At 43.8% G+C, this 21,995-nt stretch overlaps 1 protein-coding gene across 4 annotated transcripts in view; it reads right to left on the bottom strand.

Moving 5' to 3' along the window:
* The window catches only part of PPP4R4 (protein phosphatase 4 regulatory subunit 4), a 553,487-nt gene that overhangs the window by 145,020 nt on the left and 386,472 nt on the right, over positions 1-21,995 (bottom strand). For all 4 annotated transcript variants that reach the window (XM_029597867.1, XM_029597868.1, XM_029597869.1 and 1 more), the window contains 2 exons: positions 16,484-16,561; positions 7,702-7,785 (listed from right to left, as the gene is read on the bottom strand). In XM_029597867.1, coding sequence (XP_029453727.1) covers positions 7,702-7,785; positions 16,484-16,561 — 162 coding nt within the window. The remainder of the gene's footprint in view (positions 1-7,701; positions 7,786-16,483; positions 16,562-21,995) is intronic.

The raw sequence follows: 21,995 nt of genomic DNA, 5'->3' as shown, positions 1-21,995 counted from the left end.
CCCTTTAAATTAAATCCCCCACCCCAAATGCTTTAATACTTCATCAACTTTGGGAGGGAAGTACTTACTTGCCCTAAACCAAAGGCAGGAAAACCGGCACACTAAAACCCCCTAAAACCCACCCCGACCCTTTAAATTAAATCCCCCACCCTCCCGAACCCCCCCCAAATGCCTTAAATTACCTGGGGGTCCAGCGGCGGTCCGGAACGGGCTCCTGCAATTGAATTGTGTTGTCTTCAGCCGGCGCCATTTTGCAAAATGGCGGCCGCAAAATGGCGGCGGCCATAGACCAACACGATTCGACTGCAGGAGGTCGTTCCGGACCCCCGCTGGACTTTTGGCAAGTCTTGTGGGGGTCAGGAGGCCCCCCCAAGCTGGCCAAAAGTCCCTGGGAGTCCAGCGGGGGTCCGGGAGCGATCTCCTGCCGCGAATCGTTTTCCGTATGGAAAATGGCGCCGGCAGGAGATCGACTGCAGGAGGTCGTTCAGCGGCGGTCCGGAACCCCCGCTGAACGACCTCCTGCTGGCGCCATTTTCCGTACGGCCATACGCGTATGGCCGGCGCCATTTTCCGTACGGAAAATGGCGCCGGCAGGAGATCGACTGCAGGAGGTCGTTCAGCGGGGGTTCCGGACCGCCGCTGAACGACCTCCTGCAGTCGATCTCCTGCCGGCGCCATTTTCCGTACGGAAAACGATTCGCGGCAGGAGATCGCTCCCGGACCCCCGCTGGACCCCCAGGGACTTTTGGCCAGCTTGGGGGGGCCTCCTGACCCCCACAAGACTTGCCAAAAGTCCAGCGGGGGTCTGAACGACCTCCTGCAGTCGAATCGTGTTGGGCTATGGCCGCCGCCATTTTGCGGCCGCCATTTTGCTAAATGGCGCCGGCTGAAGACAACACAATTCAATTGCAGGAGCCTGTTCCGGACCGCCGCTGGACCCCCAGGTAATTTAAGGCATTTGGGGGGGGGTTCGGGAGGGTGTGGGATTTAATTTAAAGGGTCGGGGGTGGGTTTTAGGGGGTTTTAGTGTGCCGGTTTTCCTGCCATTGGTTTAGGGCAAGTAAGTAAGTTCCTGCCCTCCCCCTTCCCCCGATTTTTGATTTTTTAACGATAAATCAGGGGAATTGGTATTGTATCGTGGCCCTAACAATTTTTGACGATTTAAAATATATCGGACAATATTTTAAATCGTCAAAAAACGATTCACATCCCTATCCACCACTCTCTCCTTGAAGAAATATTTCCTGATGTTGGTTCTGAGTTGTTCCCCCTGAAGTTTCATATCGTGACTCCTAGTTGTGGATGCCTGCCGCGTTCCAGGCATCCACAACCCTCTCCATGAAGAAATACTTCCTGATAGTTTGCTTTCCTATGGAAAAGGTTTGAGGAACATGCATCCTTAAAACTTTCAGGTTTCTGAAGGTCTGCATCATATCTCCCCTGCACCTCCTCTCTTCCAGGGTGCACATATTCAGATCCTTCAGCCTCTCCTTATATAGACCCCACACAATTTTGGTCACCCTCCTCTGGACCGCCTCTGTCCTGTCTCTATCCTTTTTGAGATATGGTCTCCAGAACTGAACACAGTACTCCAGGTGAGGCCTCACCTGGAATATCTGTGACTTTTGATACAACAGACCACCATATTTCCTGACTCGGTTTGCTGAGATTGGAATCTCTAGCAAATTTCAGTACTGGTTTTGGTTTTATTTGTCCGATTGCCTGTAACAAGTACGTTATAAGACTCAAACATCGTTTTGGTACCCTCTTGCTACTGGGGTGCCGCAGAACTCCTCATGGACTGCACATTGTTTAATATCTATCCCAATCTGTAAACTTCTTGCAGGTTTTGGTTTACATTATAGCATTTGGTTTATATTATAAGGTTTCTTTCCAATGACATCTGATCCTACTTCTACCTTGGGCTTCATTATCTTCTATCTTAAAACAATTCAGGCCTGGATGACTGTTAATAGACTAGCTTTAAATGTAGGTAAAACTGAAATCATTAGGTTGAATAGATTTAAGTCATCTTCTTTTCCCTGTGAGTTAAAGCTTAATGGTATCATTTGAATTGTGCAGGAGGTTAGAAATGTGGGTGTAATTTTTGATTATGAGCTTTCTTTTAAAACTCATATTAAATCTGTTGTTCAGAGTTCATTTTACAACTTCGTATGCTGAGAAGACTAAAAGCCTTCTAGGATAGCAATGACTTTCTCATTGTGTTTCTGGTTCTTTTTTAAATGTCATCTTGATTATTGTAATGCTATCTATTTAGGCTTGCCTACCTCAACTTTTTGTGTGCTCCAAGTTATCCAAAACTCAGCAGCCTGCATTCTTCCTTGCACTTCTTAGTACGAGTATATTACCCCTATTTTGTTTTCTTTGCACTGGTTACCCATTAAAGTGCAAATTGTATTTAAAATACTTACATTGATTTATAAATCTTTGAACCAGGAAGTGCTGTGTTGTATCAGTTACGATTAAAAATCTATAGACCGCAAAGGAACTTGTGTTCTGTTGGTCAATGCCTATTCCTTCAGTGCGTCATGTTAGACTTGCTGAATCCCAAAAGAGGTTATCTGCACTGGTGAGCCCTACGTTTTGGAACAGATTGCCAGATTCTCTATGCAAACAGTCTAGAATTTGAAGACTTATTTGTTCAGAAAAGCCTTTGTTCAGGCTGTTTGAAACAGGATCACTATTTTTTCAACTGCTGGGAATGTTCCAATGTTGCTAATTAAGCTTTTGACACTACAGACTTTTGTGCTGTTCTGTTTTTGTTTTATATTGTGTTGTTCTATCTCTTATTGATTTTTTTATTATTATTATTTTTCTTTTATTATTATAATTCCCTAGTCCCCACTACGTTTTAGGAGAGTTCTTGCCACTAGAGCAAATGGAGGATACACATACATAAGACCATTTCCCCAGTCCAGGCAGAAGACATTTGAGGCTGGTATGTCTTTCGGCCCTTTCCTCAAACAAAGCTAAGGAACCTTCTTGTTCAAAGGAGATGCAAATAGATCAACCACAGGTGGACCTCACTCATAGAATATCTAGTTTGTAATCCCTGTGTCCAAGGACCACATGTGTGGTTATATGTATCAGCACAGTTTGTGCTTGCCTAGCAGACATGTGGCTGTGAGGGTCATCCCCTGCAAGATGGCCCAATTCCACATTCTGATAATTTCCCAACACAGGAAATACTAACCTATTCCTCCCTGCTTGTTCAGGCAGAACATGGCTACTTGATTCTATCTGTCTGGACTAGGATAATTTTGCTGGCCAACAGTTCTCTGAAAGCATTTAGAGAGTTTAGGATTTCCCTTAGCTGCAGGAAATCTAGTTAGTGAAGCTTTTCCAGAGCAGCCTAAAGGCAACCCATCTACACAAGTTCTTCCGCCCAGGCTGGATGCGTCTGTGTTCAGGACATTTTGCGTAGCAAGAATTTGGAAGGATATTACTTTTGCCAGATCTGACTGAACCAGCCATCAGAACAAAAAGTCCCTGAGCTACTGGGGATTCAAAAACTGTCTCTTAAATTCTGGGTGACTTGTAGCCACTGTGAATATAAAGTCCATCTGGCTTGTCTCATGTGGAGAAATGCCAATATTGTGAACTATACTGTTGATGTTATAAGGTCCCCATTCTTAACATGTCCTAAGCAGAAATCTGCTGACTGTTTTATTTTTCCCACTGTGGACATCAGAGTGTCAATCTTTCTTGTGGAAGAAAGGCTTTTTTCCTAAGTTGTATTTAGCAGAGCTCCTATGAATTCCAATTGACAATACAGGCTCAGGAAGGGTCCAGCGGGTTTGTAAAAACCCCGTAAACCATCAATGCCCTCGATGCCGATTCCAGGTCCGTCGATACCCTCTCATCCTGGTCCATCGGGCGATGTGCGCCATCGATTCCCATCGATGCTGTCGATGCCATTCGATTCTCCATCGATACCTTTTTTGCCTCCATCTGCCTCCATAGTTTGATTTTGCACTGAGTGAAAAAAATCTTTCTAAGATTTGTTTTAAATCTGTTAGTTTTATGGAGTGCCCCCAGTCCTAGTGTTATTTGAATGGGTAAATAACTGTTTCCTATCTACCTGTTCCACCCCACTCATGATTTTATAAATTGTAATCATATCTCCTCCTAGTTGTCTCTTTTCCAAGCTAAAGAGTCATAATCCTTTTAGCCTTCTCCATAAGGGAGCTTTTCCAGCTCCTTTATCATTTTTGTTGACCTTCTCTGTACCTTTTCTATGACAACTATGTCTTTTTTGAAATGGGGCGACCAGAACAGCACACAGTACTTGAGGTGCGGTTGCCCCAAGGATCTATACAAAAGCATTACGATATTCTCAGTTTTATTCTCTATTCTTTTCCAAATAATTCCTATCATTCTATTTGCTATGTTTGCCCAACACTGCACACTGAGCTAAAGATTTCAAGGTATTGTCCACAAGGACTCTGAGGTCCTTTTCCTTGGTGGTGACTCCTAACATGGAAACATGGAACCTAGCATTGTGTTGGGATTATTTTACCCTACATGCATTACTTTGCACTTGTCCACAATAAATGGCATCTGCCATTTAGAAGCCTAGTCTACTAGCCCCACAAAGTCCTTCTGCAGTTCTTCACAATCCGCTACTGTTTTAATGACTCTGGAGGATACAAATGTTTCCTTGGTGCCCCATTCGAATATCTCTTGGGGGATGTGGAGGGTGCATGCTATAAAATCGGGGGTCAGCGCGCACAAGGGGGTGCACATTTATGCAACCTGCGCGTGCCGACACCCGCGGCCTTCTGCAGTTCCCTCCCAGTCTGCTCCAATTGAGGAGCGACCTGGGAGAGAACTTCCCTATAACCTAATCTAACCTTCCTACCCCTTCCCCTAACCTTCCCGCCCCCTAGCCCTTTCCTAAACCCCCCCCCCCCCCCCAAATGGTTATCCTACCTTTTGTGCGCACCGGCACGTAATCCCACGGCACAGCAGCAAATGGCTACTGTGCCGGGGGCCTCTAGCCCCGCCCCTTTCCTGAAGCCCTGGGACTTACACGCGTCCCGGGGATTTACGTGCATAGGCCTTTTAAAATCTCGCCCATAATCTTTAAATTAACAAACACATCCATACAAAACATAACATTTAAAATACATAAAACTTCTCAAAACATGTAAAAAGAAATAATTACTGAAGTCTAAAATATAAAAATGTGTTTTTAATTTTTTTCTAAAATGAATTCAATCTTGTTCTTCCCTAATATTGTCAGGTAAATTATTCCATAAAGAAGGTCCTGCCACCTTAAATAGCCGATTTCTAGATTCTGTCAGTCGAGCTACTTTTATAGTAGGAACTTCTCGAAGATTTTTACTCGCTGAACAAAGTTCATGGCCAGGTTGATACACCTGAACTGCTTTTGAAATACATGGAAGCATCAACCTCTGTTGAGCCTTAAACATTAGAACTAATACTTTAAACATTATATGCCACTTTTTAGGGAGCCAATGTAAAGAAGCAAGAACAGTAGTTCTAATTATGATGATTAGTTATATGTTCCTTAGTATTTGTTTTAATTAAAATTGTGAATTGTGATGTACCTTACCTTGAAATGGATGAAAAAGGTGAATTATCAAGTTGAAATAATAAATAAATAAATAAATGTTCTTGTCGTGTACAGTAGGCCCCAAATTTAACTTAATTAAAATATTACTTTTTCATATTTTCTTTTCATGATAGTTTATGGTAGTAAATTTTTGCAGTATACACTCATTCATTGTTAGCATTTCAACCTAGCTGAATTCTTGAACAACTTAGGCTAATGTGACTTTTTAAGTTAGGTGTATAATAATGTCACAAATCTATATTAGAACTTACAGTGTCCCCAGGGAAAAAACCATTCTTCTATCACTAGTCTACCAAATGCAGAGTACTTTTACTCTTCTTCTAGGAAACAGAAACAGGTCAATATTCAAAAGCTTTTGGGGCGGATTTTAAAAGGAGCGTGAATAGCCTACTTTTGTTTGCGCTCCAGGCGCAAACAAAAGTACGCTGGATTTTAGTAGATACGCGCGGAGCCGCGCGTATCTGCTAAAAACCTGGATCGGCGCGCGCAAGGCTATGGATTTTGTATAGCCGGCGCGCGCCGAGCCGCGCAGCCTACCCCCGTTCCCTCCAAGGCCGCTCCGAAATCGGAGCGGCCTTGGAGGGAATCCTCTAACGCCCTCCCCTCACCTTCCCCTCCCTTCCTCTACCTAACCCACCCGCCCGGCCCTGTCTACACCCCCTCCTTACCTTTGTTGGGGGATTTACGCCTCCCGGAGGGAGGCGTAAATCCCTGCGCGCCAGCGGGCCTCCTGCGCGCCGGGCCGCGACCTGGGGGCGGGTACGGAGGGTGCGGCCACGCCCCCGGACCGCCCCGGGCCGTAGCCACGCCCCCGTACCCGCCCCCAAAACGCTGCCGACACGCCCCGAAAACGCCGCGACGACCGGGACCGCCCCCGACACGCCCCCCCCCCGACACGCCCCCGACACGCCCCCCTCGGAGAACCCCGGGACTTACGCGAGTCCCAGGGCTCTGCGCGCGCCGGTAGGCCTATGTAAAATAGGCTTCCCGGCGCGCAGGGCCCTGCTCGCCTAAATCCGCCCGGTTTTGGGCGGATTTAGGCGAGCAGGGCTCTTAAAATCCGCCCCTTTGTGTATATAACTTTGGAGTATGCACACAAAAGCTGAGTTTTACATATTTCCCCTGCTGGATGCACATATTTTGTGTGCATAAAAAGGCGAATTTTAAAAGCCCTACACACTCCAAAGCTGGGAGATTCACGCCGAAGTTGGGCTGGATTTTAAAAAGCACAAATACACACAAATATTCCGGTACATGCACCAAAATGTTTTTTGCAAAAAAAGGGGCGGGGGAATGGGCGTGGTCTGGGCGGAGCATGGGCGTTCCTAAATTTCTCAGTGAAATCTGCATATAAATATTTACATGCACAAGCATGCCAGGGTCCCCTACTACATAACTTTACTTCTTTTATGGATGGCGTGTAAGTCCTGAAACAAAAAATTACTAAAGAGGTTAGCCAAGTTTTATGGGTTGGGGCCAACAGGGTAAAAGGTAGGCTAGCTAACTAGGGAAGTTAGGAAGTCCTATCCTTTACTTGGGTGAACTGGGAATGAACTGGAGAAACTCATAAATGTGTCAGCACTCATGTCTACTAAAAACTGCCCACTTACGCAGTAGAGGCACGTGTGTCCATATAAAATTGTACACACATTGTCACGCATACAGCATATTTTATACCATGTGTGCGTATATGTGCACTGCACGGTTGTTTCAAAGGTACTGTCAAAATGTTTCTGAACAAAACAGGGCACCAGTGAAGACATTCTAGGGGCAGGGCTTAACTCTACCCAGGTTGCGCGCATATTCAGTGCTGTCTGGGTAAAGTTATATACACAAATCTGTTCATAAAAATAGCAGATTGAAATTTACTCAGATACAGATATGCATATAACTTTATCCAAGTATATTCAGTGGCAGACTTGTAAGTCCTGCTGAAAAAGTTATACGCATAACTTTCCACAGATAAATTTGCCGGTTTACTGACTATTGACCTGATAGTGTTTAAAAAGCCTTTTTATAAATTGCTGTATAGGATTAGAATTAACATTAACAATACAAACTATAAAATGCAATGCATTTACCTTGTTTTCTGAGCCAGAATTTTCACCTCCATTAGCCATAAGTTCAAGAGTTTCTGGAAGATGGTCTAAGAGTGCATCTAGTACCTATAGAAGAGATAATGAACTGATCATGCAATACATTAACTATTCCAGCTATTTTTCTTTATGCTGTTATAAGAACATGCCATACTGGGTCAGACCAAGGGTCCATCAAGCCCAGCATCCTGTTTCCAACAGTGGCCAATCCAGGCCATAAGAACCTGGCAAGTACCCAAAAACTAAGTCTATTCCATGTTACCATTGCTAGTAATAGCAGTGGCTATTTTCTAAGTCAACTTAATTAATAGCAGGTAATGGACTTCTCCAAGAATTTCTCCAATCCTTTTTTAAACACAGCTATACTAACTGCACTAACCACATCCTCTGGCAACAAATTCCAGAGTTTAATTGTGCGTTGAGTAAAAAAGAACTTTCTCCGATTAGTTTTAAATGTGCCACATGCTAATTTCATGGAGTGCCCCCTAGTCTTTCTATTATCCGAAAGAATAAATAACCGATTCACATCTACCTGTTCTAGACCTCTCATGATTTTAAACACCTCTATCAAATCCCCCCTCAGCCATCTCTTCTCCAAGCTTAAAAGTCCTAACCTCTTTAGTCTTTCCTCTTAGGGGAGCTGTTCCCTCCCCCTTATCATTTTGGTAGCCCTTCTCTGTACCTTCTCCATCGCAATCATATCTTTTTTGAGATGCAGTGACCAGAACTGTACACAGTATTCAAGGTGTGGTCTCACCATGGAGCGATACAGAGGCATTATGATATTTTCCATTTTATTCACCATTCCCTTTCTAATAATTCCCAACATTCTGTTTGCTTTTTTGACTGCCGCAGCACACTGAACTAATGATTTCAATGTGTTATCCACTATGACGCCTAGATCTCTTTCTTGGGTTGTAGCACCTAATATGGAACCTAACATTGTGTAACTATAGCATGGGTTATTTTTCCCTATATGCATCACCTTACACTTATCCACATTAAATTTCATCTGCCATTTGGATGCCCAATTTTCCAGTCTCACAAGGTCTTCCTGCAATGTATCACAATCTGCTTGTGATTTAACTACTCTGAACAATTTTGTATCATCTGCAAATTTGATTATCTCACTCGTCGTATTTCTTTTCAGATGATTTATAAATATATTGAAAAGTAAGGGTCCCAATACAGATCCCTGATGCACTCCACTGCCCACTCCCTTCCACTAAGAAAATTGTCCATTTAATCCTACTCTCTGTTTCCTGTCTTTTAGCCAGTTTGCAATCCATGAAAGGACATCGCCACCTATCCCATGACTTTTTACTTTTCCTAGAAGCCTCTCATGAGGAACTTTGTCAAAAGCCTTCTGAAAATCCAAGAGACCAATTTAATTTTTTTTCTGGATACATGTATCCCTTCTTACACTGAAATTTTTCAAGCCAGAGAAGAGAAAATTGACAAACCAAATTGGCCTATTAGACCTTTTCCAGTTGAATAAGTCTGACAAACTCAGCCCTTCCTTATGCATAACATTTTTTGATGGGTATATCCCTGATACCTAAAGGTCTGAATCATCTCACAGTAAACCAGCCACTATGAATGAGGTCACAGAATGCTTACTCCCTGTTGCTCAAGCAACATCAGTTTAAAAGAACAAATATTTCTATTTAGTGTTCACTGTGGAAGGGCCTGGAGCAGGACCACATAAAATAAACACAAATATGATCAGAAGTGAGGTAAACCTCAATCGATTTTCAGAACAGTATGTTCATGAGGAGCTAACTATACTTAAAGTAGATAAGGCAATGGGGCCGGATGGGAGACATCCAAGGGTACAAAGGGAACTTAGAGATGTCCTGGCAGCTCCGCTGGCTGACATTTTCAATGCTTCCTTAGGGTCTACAGTCGTTCTGGAGGACTGGAAAAGGGCGGATATGGTTACTATTCATAAAAGTGGAAGTAAGGAGTAGACAGGGAACTACAGGCTAGTTAGTCTGACCGCTATGATGAGCAAATTCATGGAATCACTGCTAAAACACAGGATAATGCAATTTTGGAATCCAATGTAGAGGCAGTATGGTTTTCCCAGAGGTAAATTAGGACAGACAAATCTGATCAATTTCTTTCATTGGGTAACCAGAGAGTTGGATCAAGGAAGAGTGCTAGACAAAGTATATCTGGTTTTCTACATATTTGTGAGCAACATAATGGAAGGGTTGTCGGGATAGGTTTGTCTTTTTGCCAATGATACCAAAATCTATAATAGGTTGGACAGCTGGGAAGGAGTGGAAAACATGAGTAGGGATCTAGCAAAACTCATGGAATGGTCTAAGGCCTGGCAGCTAAGATTTAATGCTAAAAAAATGCAGAGTAATGCATTTAGGATACAAAAACCCAAGGAAAGGTACAGTATTGGAGGTGAAATTCTTCTAAGCACAAATGAAGAGCGAGATCTGTGGTTAATTGTATTTGATGATCTTAAGGTGGCCAGACAGGTAGATGGAGTAATGGTAAAAGCTGGAAAGATGCTTGGCTGCATAGGGAGAGGAATTGTCAACAGAAAAATGGAGGTGATATTGCCCTCTACAGGTCCCTCATTTGCAATCCTGTGTACAATTCTGGAGACCGCACCTTCAAAGCATATAAACTGGCTGGAGTCGGTCTAGAGAGTGGCTGCTAAAATGGTCAGTGGTCTTTGTTCTAAAGCATATGGGGATAGACATAAAGATCTAAACATGTAAATCTTTCAATGTAACAAGTTGTTCTATATATAAACCGGAGTGAAGGCAACTATGCTATACCTCGGTATATAAAAAAAATGCTAAATAAATAAATAAATAAATAAATGCTAAATAAATAAATACCCTAGAGGAAAGGGAAGATAGGGGAGATATGATAGAGGCATTCAAATATCTCAAAGGTTTCCATGCACAGAAAGTGAGTCCTCAATGGAAAGGAGGCTCTAGAATGAGAATCATGAGATGAGATTGAAAGGGCATAGATTCAGAAGGAATCTTAGGAAATATTTCTTTACAGTGAACGTGGTGGATGAGAGGAACAGCCTTCCAGTGGAAATGGTAAAGACAAAAACAGTATCTGAAGTCAAGAAAGCATGGGATAAATACAGGGGCTTTCTAAGGAAGTGATGAGAATTATAATGCTAAATTAATTGGATGGATAGGCAGACTGGATGGGCCATACGGTCTTTTTCTGCAGTCATGTTTCTATTGTAGACAACAATGCCTAGAATAGCCTTCCAGTGAAGGTGGTAGGGCCAACACTGTAACAAAATAAACATACTTGGGATAGACAGGGAAGGCACTAGTAGGAACAAGGTTGAGAATTTGGGTAAAAGATGGGTGGTGCTGGAGCTGATATTGGTTTAAGTATGGGAATTTCTATGCTTATCTACCCAAAGTGATAGAGAATAAGTGAGGAAAGCAACTTGGCAGATTGGATCCTTACCTACTATCATCTAGCCTGTTAATTTTTTCCATCAATAAGCAGGGCTGAATTAGCCATTACATATGGGTGACATCATTCATTGGCACTAAACAGACCTCTCTCTCTTAGCTCAGTGAGCTTTTGCTCTACTCAGCATGTGCGGGAATTCTCACTCAGCCATTTTCTTGTGAGCCCTCACAGACTTTCTTCATCTGTGTGTACCTCTTAGCTCTCTGTTGCTATAAAACTTTTCATAACATTTGTCTTTAAAGTTGCCTCGCTGCCTCACAGCCACAAACAGCACTTTCAAGTGCTACTTTAAAAAAAAAAAAAAAAAAGTTTTCTTCAGAATGTCCCAGAAAGAAAAAGGCTACAGTCAGTCAGTGGATTCAAAGACTGTGTTTGCGAAAGGAAAATGTTAATCGCTGACCAGACCAACTGTTATGACTGTGAATAGATGTCCCCATGGACCTAAAGATTGAGGGCCTAGAAAATGGAGGAACTGCATAAGTCTCAGAGAAGCCGCAATCGGTCCTCCTCGCAAAGTGCAGCCTCCTCTGCCTTACTAGGAAAGGAGTTGATCAGAACTTCCTCCAAAATATCTCCTGTTGGTGGAACATGCCAGATCCTCAGGGTTAAGTAAGTGACATGCATCGAAGAAGAAAAGGTGTTATTCTGCGAAGCCACCGGAACAGCCGTCACACAAAAGGAACAGAGTCTCGAGCACATTGACACTGTCGATGCAAAAGTCCACAGCACTGTTAAGCACAAGACACCGGTGCCATTGACACACAAACCTTTGACGTACTGAGCTCCAGAAGGTGAAATGCATTGGTCCTCAACACTTTTACCTTCAGGATAGGTGGCCCCAACGTTGATGCATTGATGCAGGCCTGCACAGAATTTGACAGGGGCAGAAGGGATATAATACACTTACCCCCACCAATTACCAGAGACCTTACTCTAATAAAATTAATGGAACAAGGAATACACTTGTAAAGTCCAGACCCCATTTGTTCTCTGGTACACTTACATCCAACCAGCTTCCAATTTAAATTTTGCAAAGCCTAGAAGATGTGCAAGATTCCATTATGGTGCTAGAAAAGATGTTTCATCACCCTTGCCAGGTCAAATGGCATATCAGCCCTTCGAAAAGATAGTGGAATTAATGAAAGATTTCTTTACCTCTGTGGTGGCTAAGGATAAGGAAGGCATCTTCCTACCGCATCTTTCCAGGATATTGGATTTACTCCCATAAGATGGAGTCCTAGTATCCCTGATTATTTATTTATTTTGGAATATTTATTAATCACCTTACAGATCATTATAAATCTCTCAAAATGATGTACATCATAAAGAACACTAGACATTGAATCAATAGAAAAAGTGAATGAAAAAAACAGTAGGAACAAGGATGGATACTCCATCAGAACTCCCACACGGTGGTTCTAATCCAAGAAATCCGCTTGCAGCAGAGTCCAGCCAGTCAGAGGATGTCCACAAGGAGTGTACTTCTCCTAAGTCACTTTCCTCATCATTGGGGTCCCGGATCAGTGTCCCCACTCCTCTCAACTCTGAAGAGGAGTCAACAGAGATCCCTTCTGACTCTCTTCTGGACCCTCCAGAACATTCGTCTCCACCAGAAGACCTTTCTTATCCAGATTTCTGGACAAGCTGGGAAAAACACTTGGAGTTAATATGCGTAGGGACAAAGATCCTTGAACAAATGTCTTTAGCCTCTTCCAGATTCTGGAAACACCAGCAGAGCCAGCAGCAATCTTAATCCATAGTATCCTGCAAAAATTACAAATTAGAATGTGGGAAAATCCTGTTTCCTGTGCCTCAGTAGCAAGGAAACCAGACTTCAAGTATAAAGTACAAAACTGTCTGGGATTTGGAATAGTACAATTACTCCACTAATCACTTGTGGTAGAATTGACTCCTAAAAGAGCAAAGAAAACATGAATATATTCCAATTCCCTCCAAGTAAGGATTTCAGGTTAGTGGTCAACGTTGGCAAAAAGGGTTTTCATACCTTTATGCTTAATGCATGAAACTCTGCTAAAGGCCTGATTTAAAAAAATCATTTACATGCTTAAAATTGGGTTTTACATATGTAAATGCACTTTGCCCTTATAAGTATTCAAATTTGCTACAATATCTGCCATTGAATTGTTCATAGGAGATTTATGTATAAGTGCATAAATGGATTTTAAACTGCAATGATATTTTGTAACATTTACACATGTAACTCCTTTAAAAGTTACTTCCCAATTCTACATGGTTCAATATTTACACAAGTGTATACAAAAACTGAAACCTTTTCTTCCACCTGGTGAAGGCGCAGTTGCAGACCCGCAGCCACTCTTAGCTGCAGAAGAGTATATACACCATCTTCTTTGATTCATCTATGAAACGTTTGATACCACAGCTTGCCCTTCGACAGCTTGTACCTCGTTAATTGGGGCACGCCATATGGCTTGGTTGAGAACCAATAGCCTACACACTAATGTCCACGAAAACTTGGCAGACGTCCCATGCCTAGGTGATCATCTTTTTGGAGAAAAGCTTAGAGAAATGGTTCCTCAAATAAAGGACAAAATTTGGCAGTTCAGTCCTTCTCTATGGGATAAGTAGAACAGTCCTCTGCAAGGTGTCCTTACTACACTTCCAGAGATACGTCTGGCAATTTCAATGATACCAGATGCTGCCTCTGCTTCGGCAACAGTGACAACTTCCTGCTTGCACTTGGCAGCATGAGTGTTGTCAACCAAAAACAACAGAATATGTCCAACCAAAACCTGGATCAAGTTTTTTACCACTTTGCAAACTCAGTATCCATTCCTCATTAGTGTGGGGGAGAATCCAGCATTACCTGGAGGAGTGGCTTAGCTGGATGTTATCTATCTGTTGCTGGGTGGTCAGGTGTGCATGTGCGCCCCATCGGTCCCCGTCAGCCCAGCTACTACGAAAGGTGGAAGACAGAATGGAGTGGGTGGTTAGGTGTTAAGTCCCTCACCTCTGAACTGAAGCGACTCCAGCATAGACTCCGACAGCATGCTGTTCCAAGGACCCTGGGATAGAACTTCCTGTAAATTTGGACTTCCTTTATAGGTCCCCTAGCCGGGACTTCTTGTGATGCTGACTGATGACATCACATCCTTCATGAGTATATAACAAACGCCTTTGCAACCAGCCAGCAGCTCAGCAACAAGTCTTCTGGTGTCCTTGTGGTCCAGTGTATGTTGCTATCCTTGTCTAAGTCTTGCTTTGTGCCCAGTTCTGTGTTCTTTGTCTTGTCCTAGCCTCCTCCATGCTCTGTTTCTCGTTCAGTTTCTTGTCTGTCTGTCCTTGTTCCAGGTCCTGCTTGATTCATTCCTCGCTTGTCCTGTTGGCCTTGTCTATCTTGTCCTGTTTGTCTCAGACTGACTATCTGCATCCTGATCCTGGCCTGGACACTGACCTTCCAATATCTGCTGCCTGCCCCAACCTCTGGCCTGTTACCTGTTCTGCTGTTTGCTGCCTGCCACAATCCTTGCTCAGATTGAACTCTCACTCAGGATAACCCTAGGGACCTATATAAGTCCTGCTGCTGGCAGAACCCAAGGGCTTAACCTGCAGGAGAGGCGGCTGGTATAGGTGAAGCTCCAGCCAGTCCTGCCTACAGGCTTCTCTATCAGTTGCCGGCATGGGCCTAGAGAGCTTGCACACTAAGTGGCACCAACCACAATGCAGCCATAAAGCTCCACTTCCTTTGACGTTGTACAATAGGGTATGTACATGTGCAAGCGAGTGCTCTTGTGCACCCCAACAGCCCCTGACAGACATGGGAAGGCACTGAATGGAGAATGAAATACAGTGGATGACTAATGGGGTACCCATATATGTGTTAGCATGCATGCACACCCCACTAGTTCCAAACAGACCCTGTCACAATGTGCCAGGGTCAGACTGGGGAGGGAGAAGGGAGTGTTGGGGTTAGGCTGCGGCAGGGGGATCAGGGTATGCTACAATCAGGCTGTGGAGTGGAAACATTGAAACATGGTGGCAAAAAAATACCATATGACCTAAATAATCTGCCCATCCACATCAACTATTCATCTTTATAATCCCTACCGCTTCCTCGATATCCTCTGTGTTTATCCCATGGAGGGTCAGTGTGTTGGATCTGGACTGGGTGTGCCAGAGTCAGGTTAAGGATGCTGGTCAGGAATGTGATAGAAACAGACTGGGTTGGGGATAAGAGTGCTGGGATCAGGCTGGAGCAAGAGTTTGGGAGTATGTTTGGGTCAGGTTGCGAGGAGGGGGTTCGGAGTGTGCTGGTCCTAGGCTAGTGATGGGGGAAAGAAGTGCTGGGGTCCAGCTGAGGGGAGGGATCAGAATGGGCTCAGGAGAAGCAAGTGCTGAGGTATTTATTTACAAACATTTGATATTCTGTTTTTTTCCCTACTGGTTTCAAAGTGGATTACAATCAATAAGGATAGATTAACAGGTATACAAGGGACACCTTTGATCAAGGGTCATAATCAGTTTTCAATGAATCAGTCTCATGCACAGTGGATATTTCTACCTCACTAGCAATCAAATTGGGGAAAGGTCTGATTGAATAGTCATGCCTTTGCTTTCTTCCAGAAAGTGAGGTAGGAAAGTTCACAGTGAAGGGGTAGTGGTATCTCATTCCAGGTTTTGGGTGCATCACAGCAGAAAGCCCGAAGTAGTGTACAGGTCAGTTTCACAGAAGTCAGAGGTGGAAAGGTAAGAAGGGCCTTTTGGGAAAATCAAAGTAGGAGGCAAGAAGATGGGAGAGTTATTTGGGAGCCTACTTGTTTACACCTTTAAAGACAAAGCAAAGGGTTTTGAATTTCATCCTGGTTTGAAGTGGGAACCAGTGCAGTTTATCATATAGGTGCTGTGTGGTCCATTGCCAAGATTCTGGCTGCAGTACTTTGCAGGAGCTGGAGGCATTCAGTAGAGAGTTACAACAGTCAATCCGGCTGGTGGCTAGGTGGTGTTGATCTAGGTAGCACCACAGTTGGTAGATCTGGCATAGATACATGAAGGAAGCTCTTTGAGATGTGGGATTCCATAGTGGCTGAGGAGGGTGGAAGGGTATGCAGGAAAGGGACTGGGGAAGGACTGTGAGTAGGGGACTCCGGGGAATTTCAGTGGGTTTCAACTAGTCAAAATATAATGATGCTGTCACCTCCAGCCCTTTAAAGACCAAATATATCATTTATTTTCTGACCTCGTGTTTTGCAGCTGCATTAAAACCTCAAAATAAATGAATTCAAAATGTTCAATAGTTGAAGACTGAATAGCTTACCTCTAATGATTCATCCTGTAATAGTGCTATCAGTTCTTTATGTATCAAATAGACATTAGTACTCAAAAGCTTAGCGACCTATAAAAAAACAGCAAGAGAAACACAAAACTAAATAAATGTACACAGAAATAGTTAATTTCCTCTTTTTACATTTCTTGTACCATAAACACAGTGCACAAGGGCTGTGTGACAAATGTTGTAGCTCCACTCCAGATTAACAATCATTGATACTGAACCCCCTTTTACCCTGGCCTGAACTTAAACTACAGCCTGTTTATCAGACGCAGTACATTTTGGGGTCCATTTTCAGTCTCAGGCCCAGCTAACTTTGGTGGAATATTCAATGGCTCAGCCACACCATTGAATATACCCCAACTATCTTAAAGTTAGCCAGCTAAGGTTTTCTGGCTAACCTCAGGATTGCTCTACAGCATGACCAGCTAAGTTAACTCTACCTGGAAACACCCCAGGAAGGCCTGTACATTATCCAGCTAAAATTTAGCTTGAGAAATAGCAGAAATATCCAAAAGTCGTTGAATATGAATCCCCTTGTTTCTAACCATGAACATAGGTTTGTAAGAGGGTTTGCAATGATCATAGCATGAAATCACTAATCTGTCACTGTGACTATAACTAGACATTAGAAAATGTAGTACTTTAATGCTGGCCATTAAGGGGGTAATTTTAAGACTGGAATTCTCTACCTTATTCAGGTTTGCTTTACAAAGCTTCCTCCTACAATGTTCCTAAAGCGAGTTCTGAATATTTGGTGATGGTAATATCATGATATGATATGTTCTGATGATTTCTGTATATTATGTCTTTTCTTTTCTCTATTTTCTGTTAATATTTTTGTTTGTATATGATATAATTTTATGTATGTTTTATTGTAAATCGCTTAGGCCAAATCTTTTGTGTTAAGCGATTAATATATTTTAACACATGAAAATGAAAACTGGATGAGAAAGTGCAAAGGCTGCAGGTACTTTTTGTTGCAGTTGGACACTGCTGGAGAGATAGTGGGCCCTTGGGCCGACTTACTCAGTGAGGCAGAGTAGGCCGGGAGGCGGAGCCACAAGCCGGAGGAGTTCACCCAGGAACCAGGGACCCCCCCAGGAGGAGCCCGTAGGGTCCCGGGTCCTCGGGACTTGGAAGTGAGACAGAAAGTCCAGAGGCTGAGAGAGGCGTAGGCCGGGACCAGAGTGAGGGGAAGGAAAGGAAGTCCAAGGTACCCGGAAGGCAGGGGACCGGCTGCACAGGGCCGAGGGCCAGCTGAAGGCAGGGCAGCGGGCGGCAGCGGAGTCTGTAGCAAACCGGAGTCTGAAGCAGGCTGTAGGCTGAAGCGGAGTCTGTAGCAAACCGGAGTCTGAAGCAGGCTGTAGGCTGAAGCGGAGTCTGTAGCAAACCGGAGTCAGAGGCAGGCAGCAGGCAGAAGCGGAGTCAGAGGCAAACTGGAGTCAGAGGCAGGCAGCAGGCAGAAGCGGAGTCAGAGGCAAACCGGGGTCGGAAGCAGACAACGTGAAGATCACCAGGAACGCAACTAAGAACAACTATGGAGTTGTGAACCTCGTTGCAAGGCGATGAGAGAGAGTCTGAGCGCCGGTTATATCGGGACTTGGGCGTGACGTCAGCAGCGCGGGCGGGGCCAGGCTTCCGGGAGCTGGGCGCGCGAGGCTGACGAGAAGCAGCCACATAATGGCGGCCGCCACGTGGAGAGAGAGAAGCCCCTGGGGCCCAGAGCGGGCGGAACGCAGTGATCCTTACAGCGGAGGTAGGCGGGCCTGAGCCCTAACAGAAGGGAAGCAGTAGGGACCACAACACTTTTTACCCCAGACTTTGAAGCAATTTTCAAATTTCAAGTATGCGCGTGCTTTCATTTTGAAAATTGCCCCAGGAAAATTACCTGTGCACACTTACACTTGCTAATCTGTGCAAGTAGTTTTCTGAAGAAAATAATAACCCATGCATGCTTTTGAAAATGCAAAGTATGCAGGAACTTCCAAACCCCCTCCCTAACCCTGCCTCTGGGAATGCGACTTGTCTCCGTAGATAAAATGCACACAGAGGTCCTATGCCTGCAAGTTAACCCGCATATAGGGAGGGGAAGTCTTTATCAATGTATTTTTATTCTGATTTTACTATTTTATTTGATTTTTTACTGTCATCATTATTTGAAGTTTTAGCTATTTTAATTTCTTATTTTAATGTCTTTATTTTTATTTTGAAATAATTGTAAACCATTTTGTTCAAATTCATTTGTTATAATGGTATTTTAAAAGTTTTAAATAAATAAATAAATAAAAGTTTCTTTCCAGGGGTAAAGTACTATTTTATCCATGAAAATGGCTTTGAAAATTACCGCCTCCTTCAAACTTCTGCTCTGGTACAAAGTCAGCAGAGATCTTTGCACCACTTTTCAAAGGTAAAGTGCATGCATGCTTTCATTATGAAACTTGCCACAAGTGCAAAATACATATGGTCATTTGCACTTGCCTTTCCGGCGGGTGGTATTTTAGTGGAAAGTTTATGCATAGGTTTGAAAATACACACACTCACTTGTCCTTCTGCAACTGAAACACACCCCTGGGAATGCCTCCTCTTAATGCGGCCCAAAGTGCGTACATTATGAAACAGGAGTACTTTTAGTCACATTGAGGTGGGCGATTTTCAGATGATCAATTTACGCGCATAGGGGGGGTTACGCGCACTGAGCCTATTTTGCATAGGCCCGGCAACACGTGCAAGCCCCGGGACGCATGTAAGTCCCGGGGCTTGAAAAAATGGGTGGGGCGTGGGAGACGCGGGGCCTCTCCACTGCTGCTAGGCCCGGGGATCGCGCACCGGCACTTGGATGGACAGACAGACACAGGAACGGAAGGACGCTGGACAAGGCTGGAAAATGACTGGAACAGGGCTGGAAGAAGACTAAAACAAGACTGTGAATGCGGAGGCAAACTAGAACACAATACAGTGCTGATCCGATTGCCAAGGCAAGGAAGTGCAGGCACGGACTTCCTTATATCGTTCCATCAATCAGGGAGCGCCGCGGAGCTAGCACCCGCTCCTGGCCCTACAAGAGGCCGGGTGGTCCGTGCGCGCGTAGGGGTGTGGCCAACGCCACTTGAGGCACCGAACGCCGGCGTGAGGCCTGGTGCGCAGTGGAAGGCCCGGCGACTGCTGCCGCGGGATGCTGAGGCCTAGAGGAGCCCGATCCGTGCCCTGCGGAGGAGCTATGCAGCCCAGCATCCCTCTGGCCTTAGCCACCACCTTATCACATTACTTCGCCATCTTCAAATCATCAGACACTTTCAACCTAAAGTCTCTCTCCAGTCCGTGCATATCAGTCTTTTACCCCCAAGACTTATGGCTCCATTGGATTGCCATACCCGGGGCAGGGGGCAGGAGCTGGCCGGGACCAGTGCCATTTGCGTTATCCCAGTGAAGCAACTTACTTCTGCTCAAAGGAGCAGGTAAGTTTTGTAACAAAAAAAAAATAGAACAGTTAGGGTGGGTTTAGAGGACTGGGTGGAGAGGGAAAAGGGAGGAAAGTGAGTTATTTATTTATTTATTTAAAACTTTTTTTTTTATACCGAAGATCATGTACAAGTACATATCGCTTCGGTTTACAGAGAACCAACAATTGGAAATTACAGCAAACAATATGAACAAAAAATTGGACAATAATTAAACAAGAATAGAATTGAACATGGATTATAATAGAATTGAACATGGATTAGAAGAGGGGATTAAGGGGAATTGCGAAAGGTAAACATGAGAATCAAACATGGATTACATGATAAGGAATAAGGGGAACTTCTAGCAGTTAAACACGTTAGGGTTAGGGGAATAGATAAGTTAGGGGAATAGGTAAGTTCCCTAAATTAGGTAAGTTAGGGGAATAGGTAAGTTCCCTCCCAGTCCTTAATTGGAGCGGACTGGGAGGGAACTGGGCAAAGGCCCAATCGCATCACTGTGCATGAGTTAACCCCTCCCCCGCGCAGGCAAGTGGGAAACCACGCGCACATGCGTGCACTGATACAAAATCGGGCGCACACGTGCATGCAGGTATTGGATTTTATAACATGTGCCCGGCCATTGAAAAATGTACCCCTTAGTGTACTTAACGCTGGGACATGGCTTTTGAAAATTGCTATGACAGTATGTCACATTTATATGTGTCACTCGTTTGAAAATGCACCTATAACTGTACAGCCCTGACTTTACTGTTTAGAAATGTTTTTTTTCATCACTGGATACAGGTTCTCCTTTAATATTCCTCCTCTTTCTTTCATTTTTATTTTGGCTCATTCTCTTCAGACACAATACAAGACATGCTGCACAGCAAGACATCCGTTTGGATGAAAAAAAGTTTCTTTGTACATTCTGCAGCAGGGGTCTATAGTCCAGTTATTCTACTCAATTACCCAAAGTCTGAGCTTACACAAGGTTAAGTCTTCAACAGATAAAAAAAAAACAACACCCTGTAAGCTTTGATTCATCTCAAGCCAAAAATGCATTCATCAAACTATTCATGGGATGCAGCAATTAAAATATTTTCATTCTAAGTTCCAATGTAGTGCTGTGGGGTGCCACACATCAGCACTTTCTTATCAAAAGGATTTATGAGGCTTCCGAGGGACGGATAAATACTAACACTGCAGGTCAATGTTCAAAAAGTACAAAATATTTTCCCATACTTTAAAGAATAAAAGCAGGAAGGTTTTTTTCCCCTAATCTTCTCTATCTCATACAGATGCCCAAGTTAGCGGAGAAGCACTGGACTCATGGCACTTCAGCTTGCTCAGTGAGTTCCCTAAACCCCTGTTCCAGATGTACAAGATGTCACAGGTAGGAAGATGAAACAATGGTCCAGAAAGAAATCATGAGAAGAGGAAAGGGGAAAATGAGGCTATTTTATTCTGATGCCTGAAGTTGTCTGCAGATTAAAACCTTGCACACACTCCACCTGCACAAGAAAAGCAACCAATAAAAATTCATGCATATTAAGCAGCCTTGGTTCTATCTGTATACACTTGTAGTTACGGATCACAAAATATCTCTGGGCTGAATATTTACAAAATGTTTATATCCTAAATTAGGTGCTTACATTCTGGGCATCTACATTTAAACAATGGATAGGCCAGATCTTTGCTGTTCATCCTCTTCCTTGCTGAATAGCTTATGAGCTCAATGTGCTGCACATGCGTTTCTTCACCATAAATCTCCCCCTGCTAATCACCTGCCAATCCTGCAAACAGGAAAAATCAAGTCCCATTCTAAGTCCCTATATACCTACAAAGTTTAATTCACCTACCTCAAACCATTTTAACCTTATAAGAGGGGGGACATACAAAACACAACACGCACAGTCATCCTGTACAATCTGACAGAACCAAGGCTAAAATATGCAGTACCTCTCCAGAGTGTTTTTTTTAAGTGTAAGCCCTGCTTCACCTTCCAATCAAACACAAGGGCACAGCCGGAAGCTGGAAATTCCATCTTGAAACCAGGA

The sequence above is a fragment of the Rhinatrema bivittatum genome, chromosome 4 (assembly GCF_901001135.1).
Source record: "Rhinatrema bivittatum chromosome 4, aRhiBiv1.1, whole genome shotgun sequence".
NCBI lineage: Eukaryota > Metazoa > Chordata > Amphibia > Gymnophiona > Rhinatrematidae > Rhinatrema > Rhinatrema bivittatum.
This window is presented reverse-complemented; position numbering and strand designations above follow the sequence as displayed.